The 16,555-nt window shown below is 52.1% G+C and overlaps 1 protein-coding gene across 4 annotated transcripts in view; it reads right to left on the bottom strand.

The window, feature by feature from the left end:
- Positions 1-6,439: 6,439 nt before the first annotated feature.
- Positions 6,440-16,555, bottom strand: part of PBX1 (PBX homeobox 1) — a 244,762-nt gene continuing 234,646 nt past the window's right edge. For 2 of the 4 annotated variants that reach the window (XM_081025658.1, XM_081025657.1), the window contains one exon: positions 6,440-10,199. In XM_081025658.1, coding sequence (XP_080881784.1) covers positions 10,107-10,199 — 93 coding nt within the window. In that variant the 3' untranslated portion in view covers positions 6,440-10,106. The remainder of the gene's footprint in view (positions 10,200-16,555) is intronic. The other 2 variants (XM_081025660.1, XM_081025659.1) reach the window with 1 other exon arrangement.

Genomic DNA, 16,555 nt, shown 5'->3' on the forward strand with positions numbered 1-16,555 from the left:
GGCACCTGTGGGCCCCCCGACCCTCAGCTCTCGGACCTGTAGGCCCCCGACCCTCAGCTCTCGGCACCTGTGGGCCCCCCGACCCTCAGCTCTCGGCACCTGTGGGCCCCCTGACCCTCAGCTCTTGGACCTGTGGGCCCCCAGACACACACACTCTCTCTGTAGTCCTCCTCGTTTTCTTTCTCCCATTTCTCTCCTCTCCATCTTTTCTCCCTTCTTCCCACCCCTTATTTCTGCCCTTTAGTTCCCTGTCTCTCCGCCTTTGCTCTCTCCCTCCCTCAACTGTCTGAGCACCAAGGAAGAAATTCGCTTGACCTTCGGGGTGCTACGAGAAGGCCGCGGGCTAAAGCCAGCGGCTTTACTTGCGCCCGCAGGGAAAAGCAGGACAGGGTAAGGAAGGTCCCTCAGAGGTCAGGATATTTCTTTTCCAATGTGGTTCCCTTACCAAATATACATACGTATTTTGTAAGAAAGCAACTGCTGACTGCCTTTGTTTCCTGGCGTATTTCCAGCACTCAGTTGCCAAGAGGGACAAGTTGACTTGGACGACCTGGGCTCCAGTGTGACCAGGAAGGTAGAGGACCCCCACTCCAGGCTGGGGAAGGCTTCCCATCAACATCATCATTGCTTCTGGTGTGAGGGGTTCCCGCCTGGTATTCGTGAGCCTCCACTTCCGGTGTGAAGGGTCCCTGCTTGTCATCCCTGAGCCTCTACTTCCGGTGTGAAGTGTTCCCGCCTTGCATCCCTGCACCTCCACTTCCGGTGTGAAGGGTTCCCTCCTGGCGTCCGTGCACCTCCACTTCCGGTGTGAGGGGTTCCCTCCTGGCGTCCGTGCACCTCCACTTCCGGTGTGAGGGGTTCCCTCCTGGCGTCCGTGCACCTCCACTTCCGGTGTGAGGGGTTCCCTCCTGGAGTCCGTGCACCTCCACTTCCAGTGTGAGGGGTTCCCTCCTGGCGTCCGTGCACCTCCACTTCCGGTGTGAGGGGTTCCCTCCTGGCGTCCGTGCACCTCCACTTCCGGTGTGAGGGGTTCCCGCCTGGCGTCCGCGCCACTCCGTGTCCCCAGGGAAGTTGGAGGACATGAAATGATTGGCTCCCACGTTTCCTCAGCAGCGGCTCGAGCTTCCTGTTGTTCTACAAGTTGATGGGATTAGTTGCCCACTGTCACCCAGTAGTGAGAACGTTTTCATTTTCATCTTCATCTGTTCCCACCAGCCCCGCCTAATCCCATTTGCCCCCGGTTTAGGGCTTTGTTAATGCACGTCCCGATTTTACATTCTTGCCCACGCTTGTCCATTGATGGCTACCGTTGTACTCATCAACAAGGACCGAGAGGTTTGGGTTGGTTTTGTTTCATCACTTGTCTTGAAAATGTCTTCCCAGTGGTCGTCCCACCAGAGGTCACGGTCCTTCGGAAGCAGGAGGTCAGTGCTCGCGGCTGGAGAAACGAGGATGCCCAGGGACAGCTGCCTGTCCACGGCAGCCTGGGTGTCCCCGGCCGTCAGCCCCGGGACCGCAGCCCCGGGCGCTCAGAGTGGACTTCCCAGGAGACCAGGTGGATGGAGCTGGGAAAGGCTCCGTCAGACAATGTTAAACTTGGCTGCTTCTGCTTTTCTGCCCATACTTGAGGCCTAGGACTGCCAGGCCGGGGAAGGAGAGGCTCCCTGGGGAGAAAGCCAGCATCCTGCGGCGTCAGCAATGGCCATTCAGAACTGGAGATGGGCTCCATTGGAGACCAAGGCCAAGCTCCTAGGGGTCATGAGCTGGGGGAATTCCAGAGCCGGTTTTGCAGAAGCCACAGTGCATGGGGTAAACATATCCAGGATTAGGAGCACAGGGCTTAAAGGGAAATGGAAATCAGGATACATCTTAAATATGTATATGAAGACCAGGGATGACACGTGGACGGGAGGGGACCCATTTTACATTTCTGAATTTTTCACAAAGACATGAATATTTCAAAGGTCATTCTCTGAGAGAGGAGGCAAGATGCAGAGATTGGAGTGTTTCCCTCAGGAGCCAGCAAGCAGAGTGCAAAATTAACCTCTTGTTGGTGGCTTTTTTTCCAGTCCAATGAATATTAGTCAACTGGCATTGTAAAGGCTGAAATAAAGATTTCCTTCGTCCTTTTTCATGTGTTCTCTGTCTTTCCTTCCTCCTCCCCAAACTGTCAAATCTCCAGTGAGGTGGTTCCTTAGCAATGGTCTCGTGCTGCCGTGATCTGGGTTCTGGAGATTTAATTTTGCTCTAGGAACTTGGGTTTGGCTTGTGTTTCCTAACCTCTGATGCTGGGATGGGATAGGTATGCCTTTTAAGGTGACTTTTTAGAAAACGCGGGCACGAGGGAGATTCGATGTTGGATTCACTGACCTTTGGAGGGGCCTGAACAGCCATTGCACTCTGATGCGGAAGGCAGCCCCTGCTCTACCTCTGGAGACGGAGCTGGGAATAAACTCGGGAGGGAGCCAGGGAAGGGAGTGTGGACTAGCGTGTCTTACAAGAGAGGAGGATTTTATTCTGAACTCCAGTTTCTCCCGGGATGTTTACTAATGGGAGATTTTACTCAACTGTACTGCAGGACATGGACCTTTTATGCCATCCAGGGGTGCTGTTGATAACACTGGCAGCTACACTGGATAGAGCGGCTGGGTATTGTGGCAGAGACAGGATTTTGGCTTAGGACGCAGTGTTGCCTGGATGGTAATGAATGGACCCTGCTGATCGACCCCGGGACATCCAGGAGCACGAGCTCAGCTGTCATTTACATGGGTCCCAGGAGGATATACAGGACAACAGCTCCCCCAGAGCATGTGGCCCTGGGCACGGCAATTGCCATGGCCTTATTTCCTGTTCCACACCGCACACGGCCCAGCGGGGCCTAGAAGTCTGCCCCAGGCCAGACGCCAGGACTGATCTCACTGGCTCTCGATATTAGTTCTGTCGTAACATTCGCAAGAGCCGTGAGCGGAGCTCCCAAAGCAGAGCCTCGTTCCTCACTCTGGTCCCCTGGTCTACAGACACCCCCGGGCTCATCCACTGGGTGCTGTCAGAAGGTTGCCATCCTGCACCACCCTCCACGCGGGCTGGCCCAGAAGGGAAGTTGTATGCTAGACAGCAAGTGGCCGTCAGCACATTGTAGCTGCTGCATGTCTTCTTGTCCAGGTGGGGAAGTGGTGGAAGGCCCTAAGGATGGCAGGCAGGTATCTGTGATGGGGATAAACGTCAGGTTTGGTGCCTTTCGATCTTTACGACTCTACCCTCCTGTGACTGCTGGCCACCACTCTTGACCCTTTTGGCCACAGAAAACCCGTGGGGGTGACCATGTGAAGGTGGGGACAGGCTGCCTTCAGGGACCGCAGCTCTCCCTCCCGGTGACCATAGGCTGGTCCTGAGCCCTGAGTTTGGGCAACAACCAAATATGGAGCATATTTGGGGTGTCTCTTTCCCACTCTCGCATTCCCACAGAGCAGGACACTTCCGCTTCTCCTGCCTGGCTGAACAGTTCTGGCCCCTGTTGTTACACCCATTTCTGGGTCTCCCCGTTGAAGCGGAACAAAGCCAGGTCTGTGATGTTGATGGACCTGTTTCACTGGGACTGTCCAGTGCCGGGACATTGCCACATGGGCTTATCTTGTGCTCTTGCTTGCCCTTTCGGTTTCTAGGTGTGACAGATGGCCAACTATCCACAAAGTTACTGTGGGGAGTTAGTGCCAGGAAGTGGCTACCTCTCCAGGGACAGCTCGTCCATCCTCCCATCTCAGCCCGCCCCTGGCATGGAACGTCAGCAGAAGGGCCGTCTCTGTCAAGGCTTTCCAGAAGAGCTGAGCCCTCGTACCTGCTCCCTTCTGCCGGCTCCATGGGGAGGGATACATATTCCGGAGGGTGGAAGGAGCTAGATTCCTGAATGGCGGCCTATCAGAGCATCTGTGTCAGGCTTTTCTGTATGGGACATAGTCTTGTTCCGCATCGGACATGTTAGATATTTTGGTCTATGTGCTCTAGCGCTATCACGCTATGTAATGAACTAGCTGGGTGAGTTAGGCCCCCAATTTTCCAGGCAACTGGGAAAGGAAGTGGCTAAAACTGCACTGCACACCCGAACCTCCCGTGGGGTCCAGTGTTTAGAGCTGAGGAGGGAATACCAGGCCTACATCTGGGCCCAGCATTAGCAGGCGGCCTTATGCCATTGGAGCCCCTGATCCTTCAACATGTCCCTTAACAAAAATGATAATTGGATCTCCGTTGACTCTTCCTTTGATCTGCTTTCTATGGATTGGAATTGAACCTGATCAGGATGAGAGGGTAAGGGCCTGGTACATTCTGTACACCCCTGCGTCACTGGGGCTCTGGACAGAGCCTCCTGGGGGTTACAGCATGAAAGTGGGAAAACAACACATGTGAGGCCCCAGAGGAACAGCAGGTGGAATGCCAGACGAGAGGCCCCGCCCCGCTCCACGGACGGGAAGACTGTGACAAAGGCTGGGCCGCACACCGAAGCTTTGCCGGCTGAAGTGGTGTTCCAGCCAGAACACTGAGACACCAAACTCCGGAACAGACCGGAAGCCAAAGGTCCGGAGGCTGAGCCTGAGTGCATACAAACCACGGGAGAGCTGCTTATGTGGGATGACCCCCCGCCCCCCAGTGTAGGTGTGCACACTTCATGGGGCGACACCCAGCACACTTCTGAGAGCCCACAACCATGTAGCACTTCTAACCCAGACCCTCCCCTGAGACTTCTCGGCACCACAACTTGCCTTCTGAGCAGATCACAGCAGAGGAAGGGAAAGGAGACCCACTGGGTAAATAGCCCGACCCACAAACTTCGCATTTGTGATGGAAACCCTCCCTGGACTTCCAGCTGTTGCTTGGTGGAGGCACAGGCAGTCACAGAGAAGCAGACAAGATGGGGTGCTCTGCCCCCCGCGACACAGCTAATGAGTGACCATAAGCGATCCTGCCTCCTTCCCTCCCTCCCTTTTCTTCCTTCCTGCATGAGGTAGATGGCCCATGAGGCCACTCGTCCCACTGCCAGTGTACACAGACTTCTAAAATGATTAGGGCAACAACTTAAACCATAATGCACACTAACCCAGCCCGTGTGGGCGAGGATGTGTGCCAATGTGGAAGAGAAAAAATTTACACAAAATACGAATACGTTTTTTGCAACAAAAGAAACTATTTATTTGGAATATGCATTACCAGTACAAATTAGGAGACTGTAAAACCTACACCGTGTTAGTATCATTAGAGAACACGAAAGTTCACTGGAATCAAAAGGGACGGAAGCCTGTGCTCTCACAGAAGCAGAAAAGCTTAAACTTTCAAAACCAAAACAGAGCAGAGCATTGCAGGTTTATACTCTGAATAAGAACAGGGGTGGGGGCAGTGCGCGGGAGGAAAAAAAACCAACAACCAAAGGAAATCACTTCAAAATAACTGAAAACTGAAAATGCCAAAGAAAAGGAGTAATAAGAGAGGAAAAGGGGAAAACATTGAATGTTTTATTTATTTTAACAAAAGAGGGGAAAAGTTTACAAAAAATAAAGGGTTCCAGCAAGCTTTGAGCTAGGGAGTGAAACCACGAAGGTGATGTGAAAAGCCCGTCACTGATCTGCTCTGACTTAAAAACAAGAGTCCAATTGTTGGTGTAGAAATGCTTTCCTAAAGTGTCACTGCACAGTTCAATTCTCCCACTTCTCTCACGTAGGTTCTGGGTGCTTTATGAACACGTAATCATTTATTGAATGGAAGATGTTAAAAATAAAGTTTCTTCCAGATAATATTGCTTCTTTTTTTCTCCAGCTACTCTAATACATTCTGAATGAAGCCAGTTGTACGATTTGCTTTGAACAATTGCCGAAAAAGAGCTGTGCTGTTGAGGAACCAAACGTCACCCCCAGCACTGAGTCTGGCTCAGTTTTTCACCAACTCTTTCTCCAGACACTGGATGCTTCGCACCTCACTGGTGCCCGTCGCACCAAAGTCTCCTTGGGGGCCTCTCTGGAAGAAAAACCCTGTCTAGTTGGAAGGGGCCTCCTGGAATGTTGTTATTCATCAGGAAGAAAGAAAAGAAAGCATTTCGCTGTGACATGCGCCATCAACAAAAGCAAAAACCTCCCGTACAGTAAGAAAGGTCTGCTGGAGGGATTCCTTGAATTTTTAAAGAGCCTAAAGGAGAACCCAAGAGCTGACTGTTATTCTCAGAGGTGGCAGGGAAGCCGACAGCAGAAATGCAGGTGAGTGAGCGCATGACATCAGCATGGGCTTTCTTTCTCTTTGTTTCTGAAGTCAGTACATTCTGAAGCAAGAGGAAACAGCTACTCTACAAATGTCATCTTTTCACATCACCTTGTATACATATCTAAGGAATAAAACAGCAAGGTCATAATCCTGACAATTAAAAAAAAGAGCCCCTCCCCCCAATAAACAAACCAAAAATAACACAAAACATAACTTTTTTGTTATATTTGAAAGAGCAGGAGTAAAGAAAAGAAATTATTTCTGGGTTTCAAAGTTAATAAACATAAGAACGTGTTAGGCGGTACCTATGATGCTTTACTATTCCAATCTTTTTTTTCTTAGTTTACAAAATGAATTACTGTCACTTTTAAACATTGTGAAACAGGAAATGAATGTGCACAACTCGACACTTTTCTAGCATTCTTGAACTAATTCACAAATGCAAGAAAATAGAAGAAAAATGGGGGAAATGATGAATGTAGGTAGTTCGGTGTAAAAACTAATGCAGGAATGATGCATGTTGTCACAGAAAGAAAAGGGGCAATTCCCCAACCTGTTTTGCGTGCTATGAGGGTCATTTTTAAAATTTTTATTATAAACACTATTAAATTCAGACCGCTTTTTTGGTTTTTTTTTCTTTATCTGAATATACAAGAACATTCATTATCAAATGTTCGCCATCAGTACTACAAAGAACGAGACACAAGTCGCAAGAAACAATGGAAAATGTTAATAAAGCTGAAAGAATCATTGAGTACTTTTTTTTGTCGTTTTTTTTAAGTTTTTTTTAAATTTGAGTTTCTGTAGTTTTATCTTTTTTGGTATCGAAGTCAGGTTTTTCTGGGCAGAAAAATCAAACTCAGGAGGAAAAGAGCAGGGGGGAAAGGTGAGAGAGAAGGCAGCCAGCAAATAAAGAACCACCACCACAGCAAAATAAAAAGTCATGTCAAAAAGGTGTCACTTGGCAAAAGGAACACGTCAATTCCACGCCGGGGGAGGAGGATTTGGGGATGGAAAGGAGGATGCGATGAAGCATTACAAGGTGGACCAACCCAAGGGCTGGTGTCATTTCCCGGGGAAATTTGCTGCCAGGGAAAGGGGTGGCTTCCACTTCCATTAGAAAACAGAGTCCCAGGGCCTGGCTGGTGTCTGTCTTTGGGGTGTCCTAACGTGAATTCCCAGGGTGCTGTATTTCCAGAGGCATATTGTTTCCCACCCTCTTTGGCCAGGGCTCCCACGCTTCGCTTAACATGGACAGATCTCGTGGCTGCCACCTGGGTCGTGACCGTGGCCGTGGAGGGAGATGTGGGACAGGGACAGAGGGCTGTGTGAGGTGCTGGGCGGGCGAGGTGCCGTGACAATGAGGATCAGTGCAAGCGACTGCAGGGAAGGAGACGGCCTGTGCTCTGGTCTTTTCTACGAACTTGCAATGAAAATCGACCAACCCAAATCTGGAGTCCTTCTTCCTGTCTGCAGGGGAACCCTCTGTGTCTCTTCTGTCCTTCGCCCAAAGTCATGTGGATGTGAGCCAACCATATTCCTGTGAGGGTGCGTCAGCACCTCCCTGCCCGAGACAGGGCTCTCCACTGGCTCTCCTGGCGACACAGCTGTCACACGATGGCGCCTCTTAAGCATTCTCTGTATGGAGCCCTGTTCTGATTGTGGCCCAAACTGGCAGACACAGCCTTTTCAGCGCTTTTAGTCATCCAGGCATAATCCCACCTGGCCAAATATTTACGTTTTGTATTTCCTTCAAATACACATATCCTCCAGATTCCTACAGAACCTCCCCCAACACACACAGGAGCATTGTCTGGTCATTACTGCCACGCCATGCGGAGTCTCCATGACCTCGTTAGCTGGCCATCCTCACCCTTTAGGGTCTCATGCCTTCCCAGAAGCCTCTCAGACAGAGTCGACGTGACAGGGGAGTAAGTACTTACAAGGCCACATATTGGATTCAAGTACAAACCAAGAGAACCAGGTCGGATCTTTCTAGTTTGGGAGCTTATCTCTATTCTAAGAAACCAAACAGACCAAAACAAACAAGCAAACTCAAAAAGCAACAACAAGAGCCCTTTTCTTTGTCATCATGGTGATATCATCAGGGCGCTGATGTTAACCAGAAGTTAGACTAGGAAAACCATGTATTGTCCCCATCTGGTGTGAACTCAGAGATGCTACTCCCCACTTCACATGTACAGATTGGACGTGGATGACATTGACGTCTTCCGTCTCCCACAAGCCCCTTGGTGAGCCAGGCATAATAATAACCCCCACTTTACACATGACCAGAATGAGGCACGTGACCACCTCCCACTCAACAAATGACAGAGCCGCCATCTTTACGGCTGGCACGGTTGGCTACAAAGAACGTAAGCTCAGATGACATTAGAGACTAGCTTTCCAGTACACACTCTTCTCCCTCAGACACGCCCAGCGGACAAAAATCACCGCGATGATTTCACTGAGAACACTGTCTCCCCTTTCCCTCATCACTTAGCTCCTCAAATTAAGCGGGCGAAAAGTTTGCCCAAGCCATGTTCTTATACAGCTCTCTCCTCCAGAACAAGACGTGGTGCCATAAAACACTTTAGGTAATTAATGCAATGTCCCTATTGCTAAAACAAAACCGAAACAGAACCAAATCCATTACAGACGTGTAAGTACTGTGCGTGGCTCCCTGAGAGCTCCAGAGGCAGTGGGAGCAGGAGTAATGGACACTGGGGACCGGGCCTGTCCTGTGGGTGTTGTTCTGGTGTGTGGGTGCTGGGGCCCTGCAGGTCCTGGGCGCCCCAGGTCCAGACTGCTTCTCCGTGTCAGGGACCTTCACTTGGACTTGCTAATTCCCTCTCTCAGGCTCCTATGGCATAATGGCTACGGTTACTAATGTAGGTGTTTGTGGCATGCGACTGGTCTTGGGGAAGTGAATGCGTGAGACTGTACATGCGCCGACAGGGGCGTGTGTGCACGTGTGTGCGTGCATGTGTCTAGTGAAGGGTTTCAGGGTAAGACCCATCTCCTCCTTCATGACGCACTCATCACGACGCCTAACACACCTGATTGTGGAGCAGGTTCCGGGCATTGCTTTCTAGGTGGTGCATGGTTTCCAAAGACTGCACCTCTGACACCAAGGTCTGTCATCAGCAGGACGAGAAGCCTCTAGGAATTCTGCCTCCCCTGCTGCCAACTTCCTGCCTGGAAATCAACCTGTTGGGGCTGAAGCCGGAAATGGGCCGCCTTGAGTAGCCCAGCCACTGCAGTCCCCAGGGAACACCTGGGGCTGGGAAGGAGGAGGAGGAAAGCGCTCTGATGGGAGTTGTCCCCAGGGAGGGAAGAGCAGGAGGAGGCGGGAGGCGGGATGGGCAGGGAGGGTGGCGAACTCCTACAGAGGTAGCGAGAGTGACAGGAGAAATGGGAGGGCTGCCAGCTGACAGAGGGACCCGAGTGAGGTAAACGGGGCTCCTCAAACCACCAGCATGAAAACATACAAACACTTTTATTATTTTCTTTGTATCTTTTTCCTCTTTATATGCCTCTAATGGTTGAAAATATCCTTCAGTGATTTGCAGAGGACAGGGACCCAGGCTGTGAGGGCAGAGGGGAAGGGCGGGGAAGACGGCGGACAGCAGGCTGACAGCTGGAGGCAGGGAAGGGGGGCTTCTACCCAGAAAGAAAAGGGAAGAGAGTATAAAGAAGTGTCCAGATTGGCGGAGATAGCATCCCAAAGGACAGAAGAGAAGGAGACTCGTTGTGTTTGCTGATTGCTTCGGCCTCCGTCTGACCGCTTCAGCGTGGGGAGACACCCTCCCTCCTGGCCCTGGCCGACGGGGCGCAGGGTCAGCCGGGATGCGACTGCTGGGAGGTCAGTTGGAGGTATCAGAGTGAACACTGCCAGGGCCTTCTGTAGGGGAGGTCACTGATGAAGGGGTAGTGGCATCCTGCCAACCTCCATTAGCCTGGAAGGGAAACAGGGAGACAAGTCAGTCCTCTGGGATCGCTCGTGGGCTGTTCTGACAGTGACAGTAAGGAACGTGTGTGGAGGGCTTGTCACAGTACCTGGCACATGGGGACCCTCGTCAGCTCGGCAGCTATTACTGGGGTTGATCATATGCCCCCCCAAACCCGAGTTCTGGTCCTCCCAGCGCACCTCTGGACACAATGCCAACACCGCTGACATCTGTCAATGACAGGTGGGCTCTGCTGGGACGGCAGCTGCCAGGCAGGGCCAGGGACCCGAGTTCCATGTGTGACTCTGGCCAAGCACGACACCCCTCTGGCCTTGGGTTCCCCATGAGGAAAACAAAAAGCTTGCCCAAAGACTTCCTAAGGCCCTTTCCAGCTCTGGCTCTTCCATATATTATGGGAGTCCGGGCACTGGTTCTGTGCACGGTTCTGTGCTAGACGCTCTGAGAACTATTCATTCAAGGCAGAAGCTAATCATAGAAGGTTCAGGAAAGGCAACGCCCCATCTGGTTGAAGATCAGGAGGGGCTTCATGGAGGAGGCGCCCTCTGAGGGGGCCTTGAAAAGGACAGAGTGATTCGGGAGAATAAGAAAACCGTGCCAAGACCACACAGCAGCGGTCCGCGTGAGGACATCTCGAGGGGGTGAGACGGGATGCTATACGTTTGATCTGCTTTTGTAGATCACACCTAAGACTCTACTTCCAGAAGCATCCAAACGATGGAAGTCTTCTGACAGGACCTGCTTTAATGACCACCATTCACGTAGTTGAGGAATGATTTGCTATCGTGCTTCATTCACGAGAGACATGCCTCCTGACTGCTCATGTATTTTAACACACCGAAATACCAGTGTGCTCAAATGCATTTCCTCCCAATTGGTGCGGTCCTCGGGGGTCACTGACCTCACCTCTGCACACGTCAAGGTTGAACGGAACAGGTCTCAGACATTCCCGGCGGGTCACGCTGTATTGTACTTTCCTCTCATTTTATTCTCTGAAACATTTGGGGGACACGGAGCAGGTGTGACCATTGCCATCTGGGCGGGACCTTGGCTTCTACTCCAGCATGACCCACGGACTTACGAGCATCCTTGGCACCTAACAGGTGCCGGCAAGTGTCCCGTCATGCTTCTTTCACGAGAGAGCAGGCTCCTAGTTTATGGCCGAGACACACCCAGGCCCCTAACCTTTGAATCAGGCTGCTTTCTTTCTGCCCTTTTCATCCACCTGCCGTTTTCAGTGGCTCACCTAAATCATGCTCCGACTTTCCCAGGAAAGTCAGGCTTTTGATTCAAAGCAGCTCCCACCAGTTTTGCCAGCATGAGGACAGGTTTTCCCACTCCCAGTAAAGGGCAGGTGTGGACACCACGAGGGCAGAACGCGTCCCCTCTGTCGTGGACCAATGAGTAGCTGCCCTCAAGCTCAGACCCCCGTCTCCTAACCTGGTCAGGCGCGCTCCCCTCTCCCTCTCTGTTGGAAGACAACTCCCCTGGTTTGTGAGACAGTCTCCATCCAGGAGAATTCGCTTTTCTGTCTTTTGGGGGCCAAGACTGTAGTAGGATCAAAATCAAGACCAGAATGAATTCGATTTCCTAATGCAGGTTGGTCACAGGGGGGACTTCACCATGGCCTCCCTTCCCCACCAAGAACACGTGCGTTCTGGTGCCATTTTAGGCTGATTGAGAACGGTGGTTATATTTGTTTTTCCCCAAAGAAAATCCGTTAACATCATCTATCTTTTCTGATTACAAAAGATGGGCTTATATAATATTTGAAAATCTAATACTTGCAATTACATGTGCAACATAATATTTAGAAAATAGGAAAAGGATACAAAACAAAATGTGCGACACCCATAATCCTGTTACTGAGAGACCAGTACCGTCAGCCCTTTGTCTGCCCTAACGATCTTTCTCATATGCGTATGTTTCCCCGGTGGGTAGGTAACCAGATAAAGGAATAAACACAGACGTGTGTGTGTTTGCTGAGCACAAGATTTTGAAAACTTGACAGACGTTCCTTAAGCACGATGTCACAAGGTAGAAAGGGTTGGCTGAAGAGGAAAAGAAGCCACGTGTCTTAGAATCGACCTGGTAGAGGAGACAGGTGGACAAGGAGGCGGTTCTGTGAAAGCAGTTATGTTCTTGCCCCACCTCGAGGCTCCGAGGTCACCACGATGACATCACTTAGCTATGCTGGGATTCCCTTCAAAGGACAACGAGGGGTAGCCAAATGCAGGCATCGGCAAAGAGAACGAGCTTGGTGGCATCGCAGTCAGAGGGGCCTGGCAAAGCTGTCTACAGGGACCAGAAGACTCCCGAGACTTCTAGCTGAGTCATCTCTGAGCTGACATAACTCCACCAGGAGACATTTAATCTCTCTCCTGAAGACATTCTGCTTTCTCAGACCAATGTGCAAGATGCAAAAAGGTGCAGCCAGCCCACAGCCCGCCAGCACGCGGAGTCACGCAGATATCAAAACCAACGCTTCCATTGTGCTGGGGAGGGGCCCGGTGAAAAAGGGCATGTAAACCTTCTACTAAAAAGAAGTAAACAGAACAAACATCTTTAGCTGCCTTTCCTTCACTCCCCTCTCCATCCATAAACGCACACACCTTGGAGGTGGTGACCAACTGTCCCAGTTTGCCCAGTGTCAACCCTGAAAGCCCCTATTTGGTGAGCCCCTAGCTGGGGCGTTGGTCACCCTACCCCAGGCCAGCCCAGCCACGCTCCTACTTCTTGTCAAGTCAGGACCCTGCAGCCTGCGGGCTGCAAGTCAGATGGATGCCAGAACTTTTAGAAGCAGTGAGTCTGACACGGAGCAGCAGCCCTGTCCTCCAAGGCGCTGTCCCCCAGGACCACTGTCTGCGCTGGTGCTGCTAACACCCCCCCAGGACAGAAGCGGCCAGCACAGCCAGCCTCGCCGGGCTTCCCGTTATCACTAGGCGTTCCAGCAGCATCTCTCGGCCTCCAGGGAAGGCGGTCAGTGGCTGTGCGTCCCGGGGAAGAGCGGACCTTGCTTACCGCGCCCTGCCCAGGGGGCAATTCCTCCCCTCTTCCTCCACTGCAGGGACATTCAGGGGGACAGCCTGCTTCGTGTGTGTTTATCTCTGGGAGCATGAGATAGTTTTGTTAACCGCTATGTACAGAAGATGGGAGAAGAGACCATTTTTATTTAACTTCTGCAGCCCACGGCTCTGTCCATGCTCCGGGGCAAACTACCCTTTATAAAGACAGTCACTGGTCCAAATGCCAACATCAGAAACCACACCAAGGGGCTCAGGAGTGGGAAGGAGAAATCTGCCGAGCCAAGGCGCCCTGGCTATCTCTGAACTATCCCTGTGGGAAGCACTAGTTCTCCAGGTGCTTCTGTGGCTGGGAAAGAAGACCCGACCTCACATTTCATTCCACCAGGAGAAGCCTGAGCCAGCTAGCAGGGCTCAGCATGGAACCTCGCTATGGGGGCTAAGAGACCAGAAAGTCAGGACAAAATGCCGCAGCTTTCTGAGAAAAGATCTGGACTTTCACAACACAGAGTAAAGAAAGGTATTTGGGAACAAATGGTTTCGGGGCCTTCCGTGCCTACTTCCTCTCTACCCCTCCCTCGTGAATTTGGCGCATGACTGATGTACACCAAATTCTCCCGGAACCCCACCTAAGGGATAAGGCCCAGCACGCCTCTCCCAGGGGGCAGAGGGAGCCGAGCACGGAGCTGCAGTGGATGGGTTTCTCCTGACAGAAGGCAAGAGCACAGAGCTGCAGCTGAAGCCCTGACTGCCCCCTGCCCTGCCACCGGGGCCCCCGGGACCACTGGCCTCGCACCCACGGAGGTGGACCCAGCGTTGCCTGCAGCTCCGAGCAGCGACGGGCCCCCCCTCGCCCTTCCCGCTCTCCCTCTGAGCTTACCTTAGCGGCTCACAGCTGATGCAGAGAATTCATCACCTGATGTGACAGCCCAGTGAGCCTGGCGCTAAGAAACTCTCATTTGCAACCCAGAGATAGGCCGAGGTGCCACAAACCGGCTGATGTCAGCACTGAGTGGAGCTCAGTCTGCATAGGGCCCGATGCCATCACAGGGGACCGGCATGGTGGGGGCGGGGAGGGCGTGCTCCAGGCCCCCAGTCACCAGGCACCAGTGGGGCCAGCCGGGGAGAAACACACAGAGCACGGCACACGCACGTGCACACACACACAGCCACTCGCGCAGGGGAGACACCAGCTCACCTGGTCAGTCACACCTTAGCGCCACAGTTTTCCCACCGGGGTAGAACCATGTTTTCCTGATACGCACTCACTTTCCCCACATTCTACAGTAAACACTTTTCACGACATGCTCTGAGATGAAAAGAGGCTACTGGAAACTCCCCTCAGGGACAAGAGATTCCCAATTTCCCTGGGGAATTTTATAATGGTAAACAGATCTCTGTCCAGTCCGATCTCCAGCTGCCACCAGAGTGATCTTTCAAAACGTAATTCTGGTTGCGTCTCCCCACTGTTTAAATCTTCAATGGCTGCTCACTGGCTTCAAGATGAGGTTCAATGTCCCAGTCAGGCCTACAGTGCCCTTGACCTTGCTTCCTCTCCAACTCAATGCTCCGTATCTGGTGACTTAGGAATTCCCACGACAGCATTCATTTCACGCCTGCTCCTTCCCCTTGAATACTCCATTCATCCAATTACATGCCACTCACACCTTAGGTATTTTTCAAGATGGAGTGTAAGTACCCTTGCCCCCCACCCGCCCCCTGGCAATGTCTCTTCCCCCTGAAGACCCCAGTTCTCTGGCTGTCCCTCTGCCATATTGCCTTTGTCCCTTCCCATGGCCGTCTCACCACGAGACCGAGACAGCAGTGCTGAGGAGCTCAGCTTGGATCCCAAACTGGCTAGCTCAGTACCTGGCACATCACAGACTTTACTAAGGGACATACAGAGAAGTGAGTGAACGTGGCATGGCTGACACCCACCTCCGTCCCGGGTGTGCAGATATGTGGTACCGGGGCTATGACCTCCATGGTTCAGACTGGCTACACGTAGGGGCTGTGGGCACCTGGAAACCACGAGATGGAGTTGAGGCAGTGCCGGGCTCCGGCGTGACGTCCACGTCCAGGAAGTGAACTTTTCTCTAAGTTGGCGTCAGGAAATGTGGTATGTCACGGCTTGTCCCAAGCAAGTAACTATGATTAGCATGCACGCTGTTCTGTTTTGTTTTTAGGGAACCCACTGGGATAAACATTGGCTTCTGCCTGCTGCAGCAGCATGCCATCCCGACAAGGAGTGTTCTCCCTAAGGGCCCAGGAGAAGGGGTGGGGGTCGCCTGTACTGGTCACTGTCCTCCCTCTCTGGGGTTCAAGGCCCGATTTGAGAGCCAGCTCCCTTCTGCTGGTTCCTTCACAGCATTTCACCCCCACTTGCCTAAATGCCAGCACCCCTGACTTTCTGGACCCTTCATTTTGACACGTAAGCACATGCAGCTTTCATTTCTTTATTTAAATATCCATGTGAGCACCAGAATCTTATTCATGGTTGCCATTTAACTCTTAATCCAGTGAAGATGCAGTGGGTGTGCAGTGGTAGGTAAAGCATGATTCTTAGAAGTCCGGTGTCTGCTGTCGTGGAGATTACGGTCTTGTGGGAAATAGGCATTCGATACGTCATTGAAAGGACAAATGCAGACTCTAGATGGTGACACGTGCTGTAGACTACAGTAGGGACCTCACTGAGGTTGGGGCTTCTGAAACATCAGCTGAAAGGTGGACAGAAAATAGACAGGTAGCCAGAGGGACCAGGGGCCACTGAGGCAGAAGCAGGAACCTGTCCAGGCCTCCGAGGAAGAGAAAGAAGGGAGCACGGGAGCAGAGTGGGGAAGTCAGCCAGGTGGGGCTGCAGAGGAGGACGGCAGGTCACGCCAAGGCCTGCAGGCCACAGAAAGGACTGTGATGTTTGTCCCTAATGAGGTGACAGGTCATTCAGTCACAAGCCACCAGAAGACAGAGCAGCTGCTCAGGTAAGTTCTGGAGTCGAACCAACTGGAAGCGTCCCTGGGTGGCCGTCAAGCACCAGATGTACCTGTCATCCCCTTCCTTTGGCCAATGGATCTATAACGGTCCCTAAGCCCACGGGAACGCCTACTCCTACTTCTCAGGTGAGGAAACTAGGACTCAGAAACTAAAATTTTCCAAACTCATTCCTGCTCCGTGCCACTCTTTTGGGACATTTCGAGTTTCAGAAGCTCGGGCTGTGTGACAGTGTGTGGGCACCACAGGGCCGAGGGCAGAGAATTGTGCACTGGCCCCCAGAAAGTCTCTTGGGGCATTCTAACACCCCCACCCCACCCCAGGGCCTCCAGGCAC

This window comes from Rhinolophus hipposideros (assembly GCF_964194185.1).
Source record: "Rhinolophus hipposideros genome assembly, chromosome: 19".
NCBI classification, from domain to species: Eukaryota; Metazoa; Chordata; class Mammalia; order Chiroptera; family Rhinolophidae; genus Rhinolophus; species Rhinolophus hipposideros.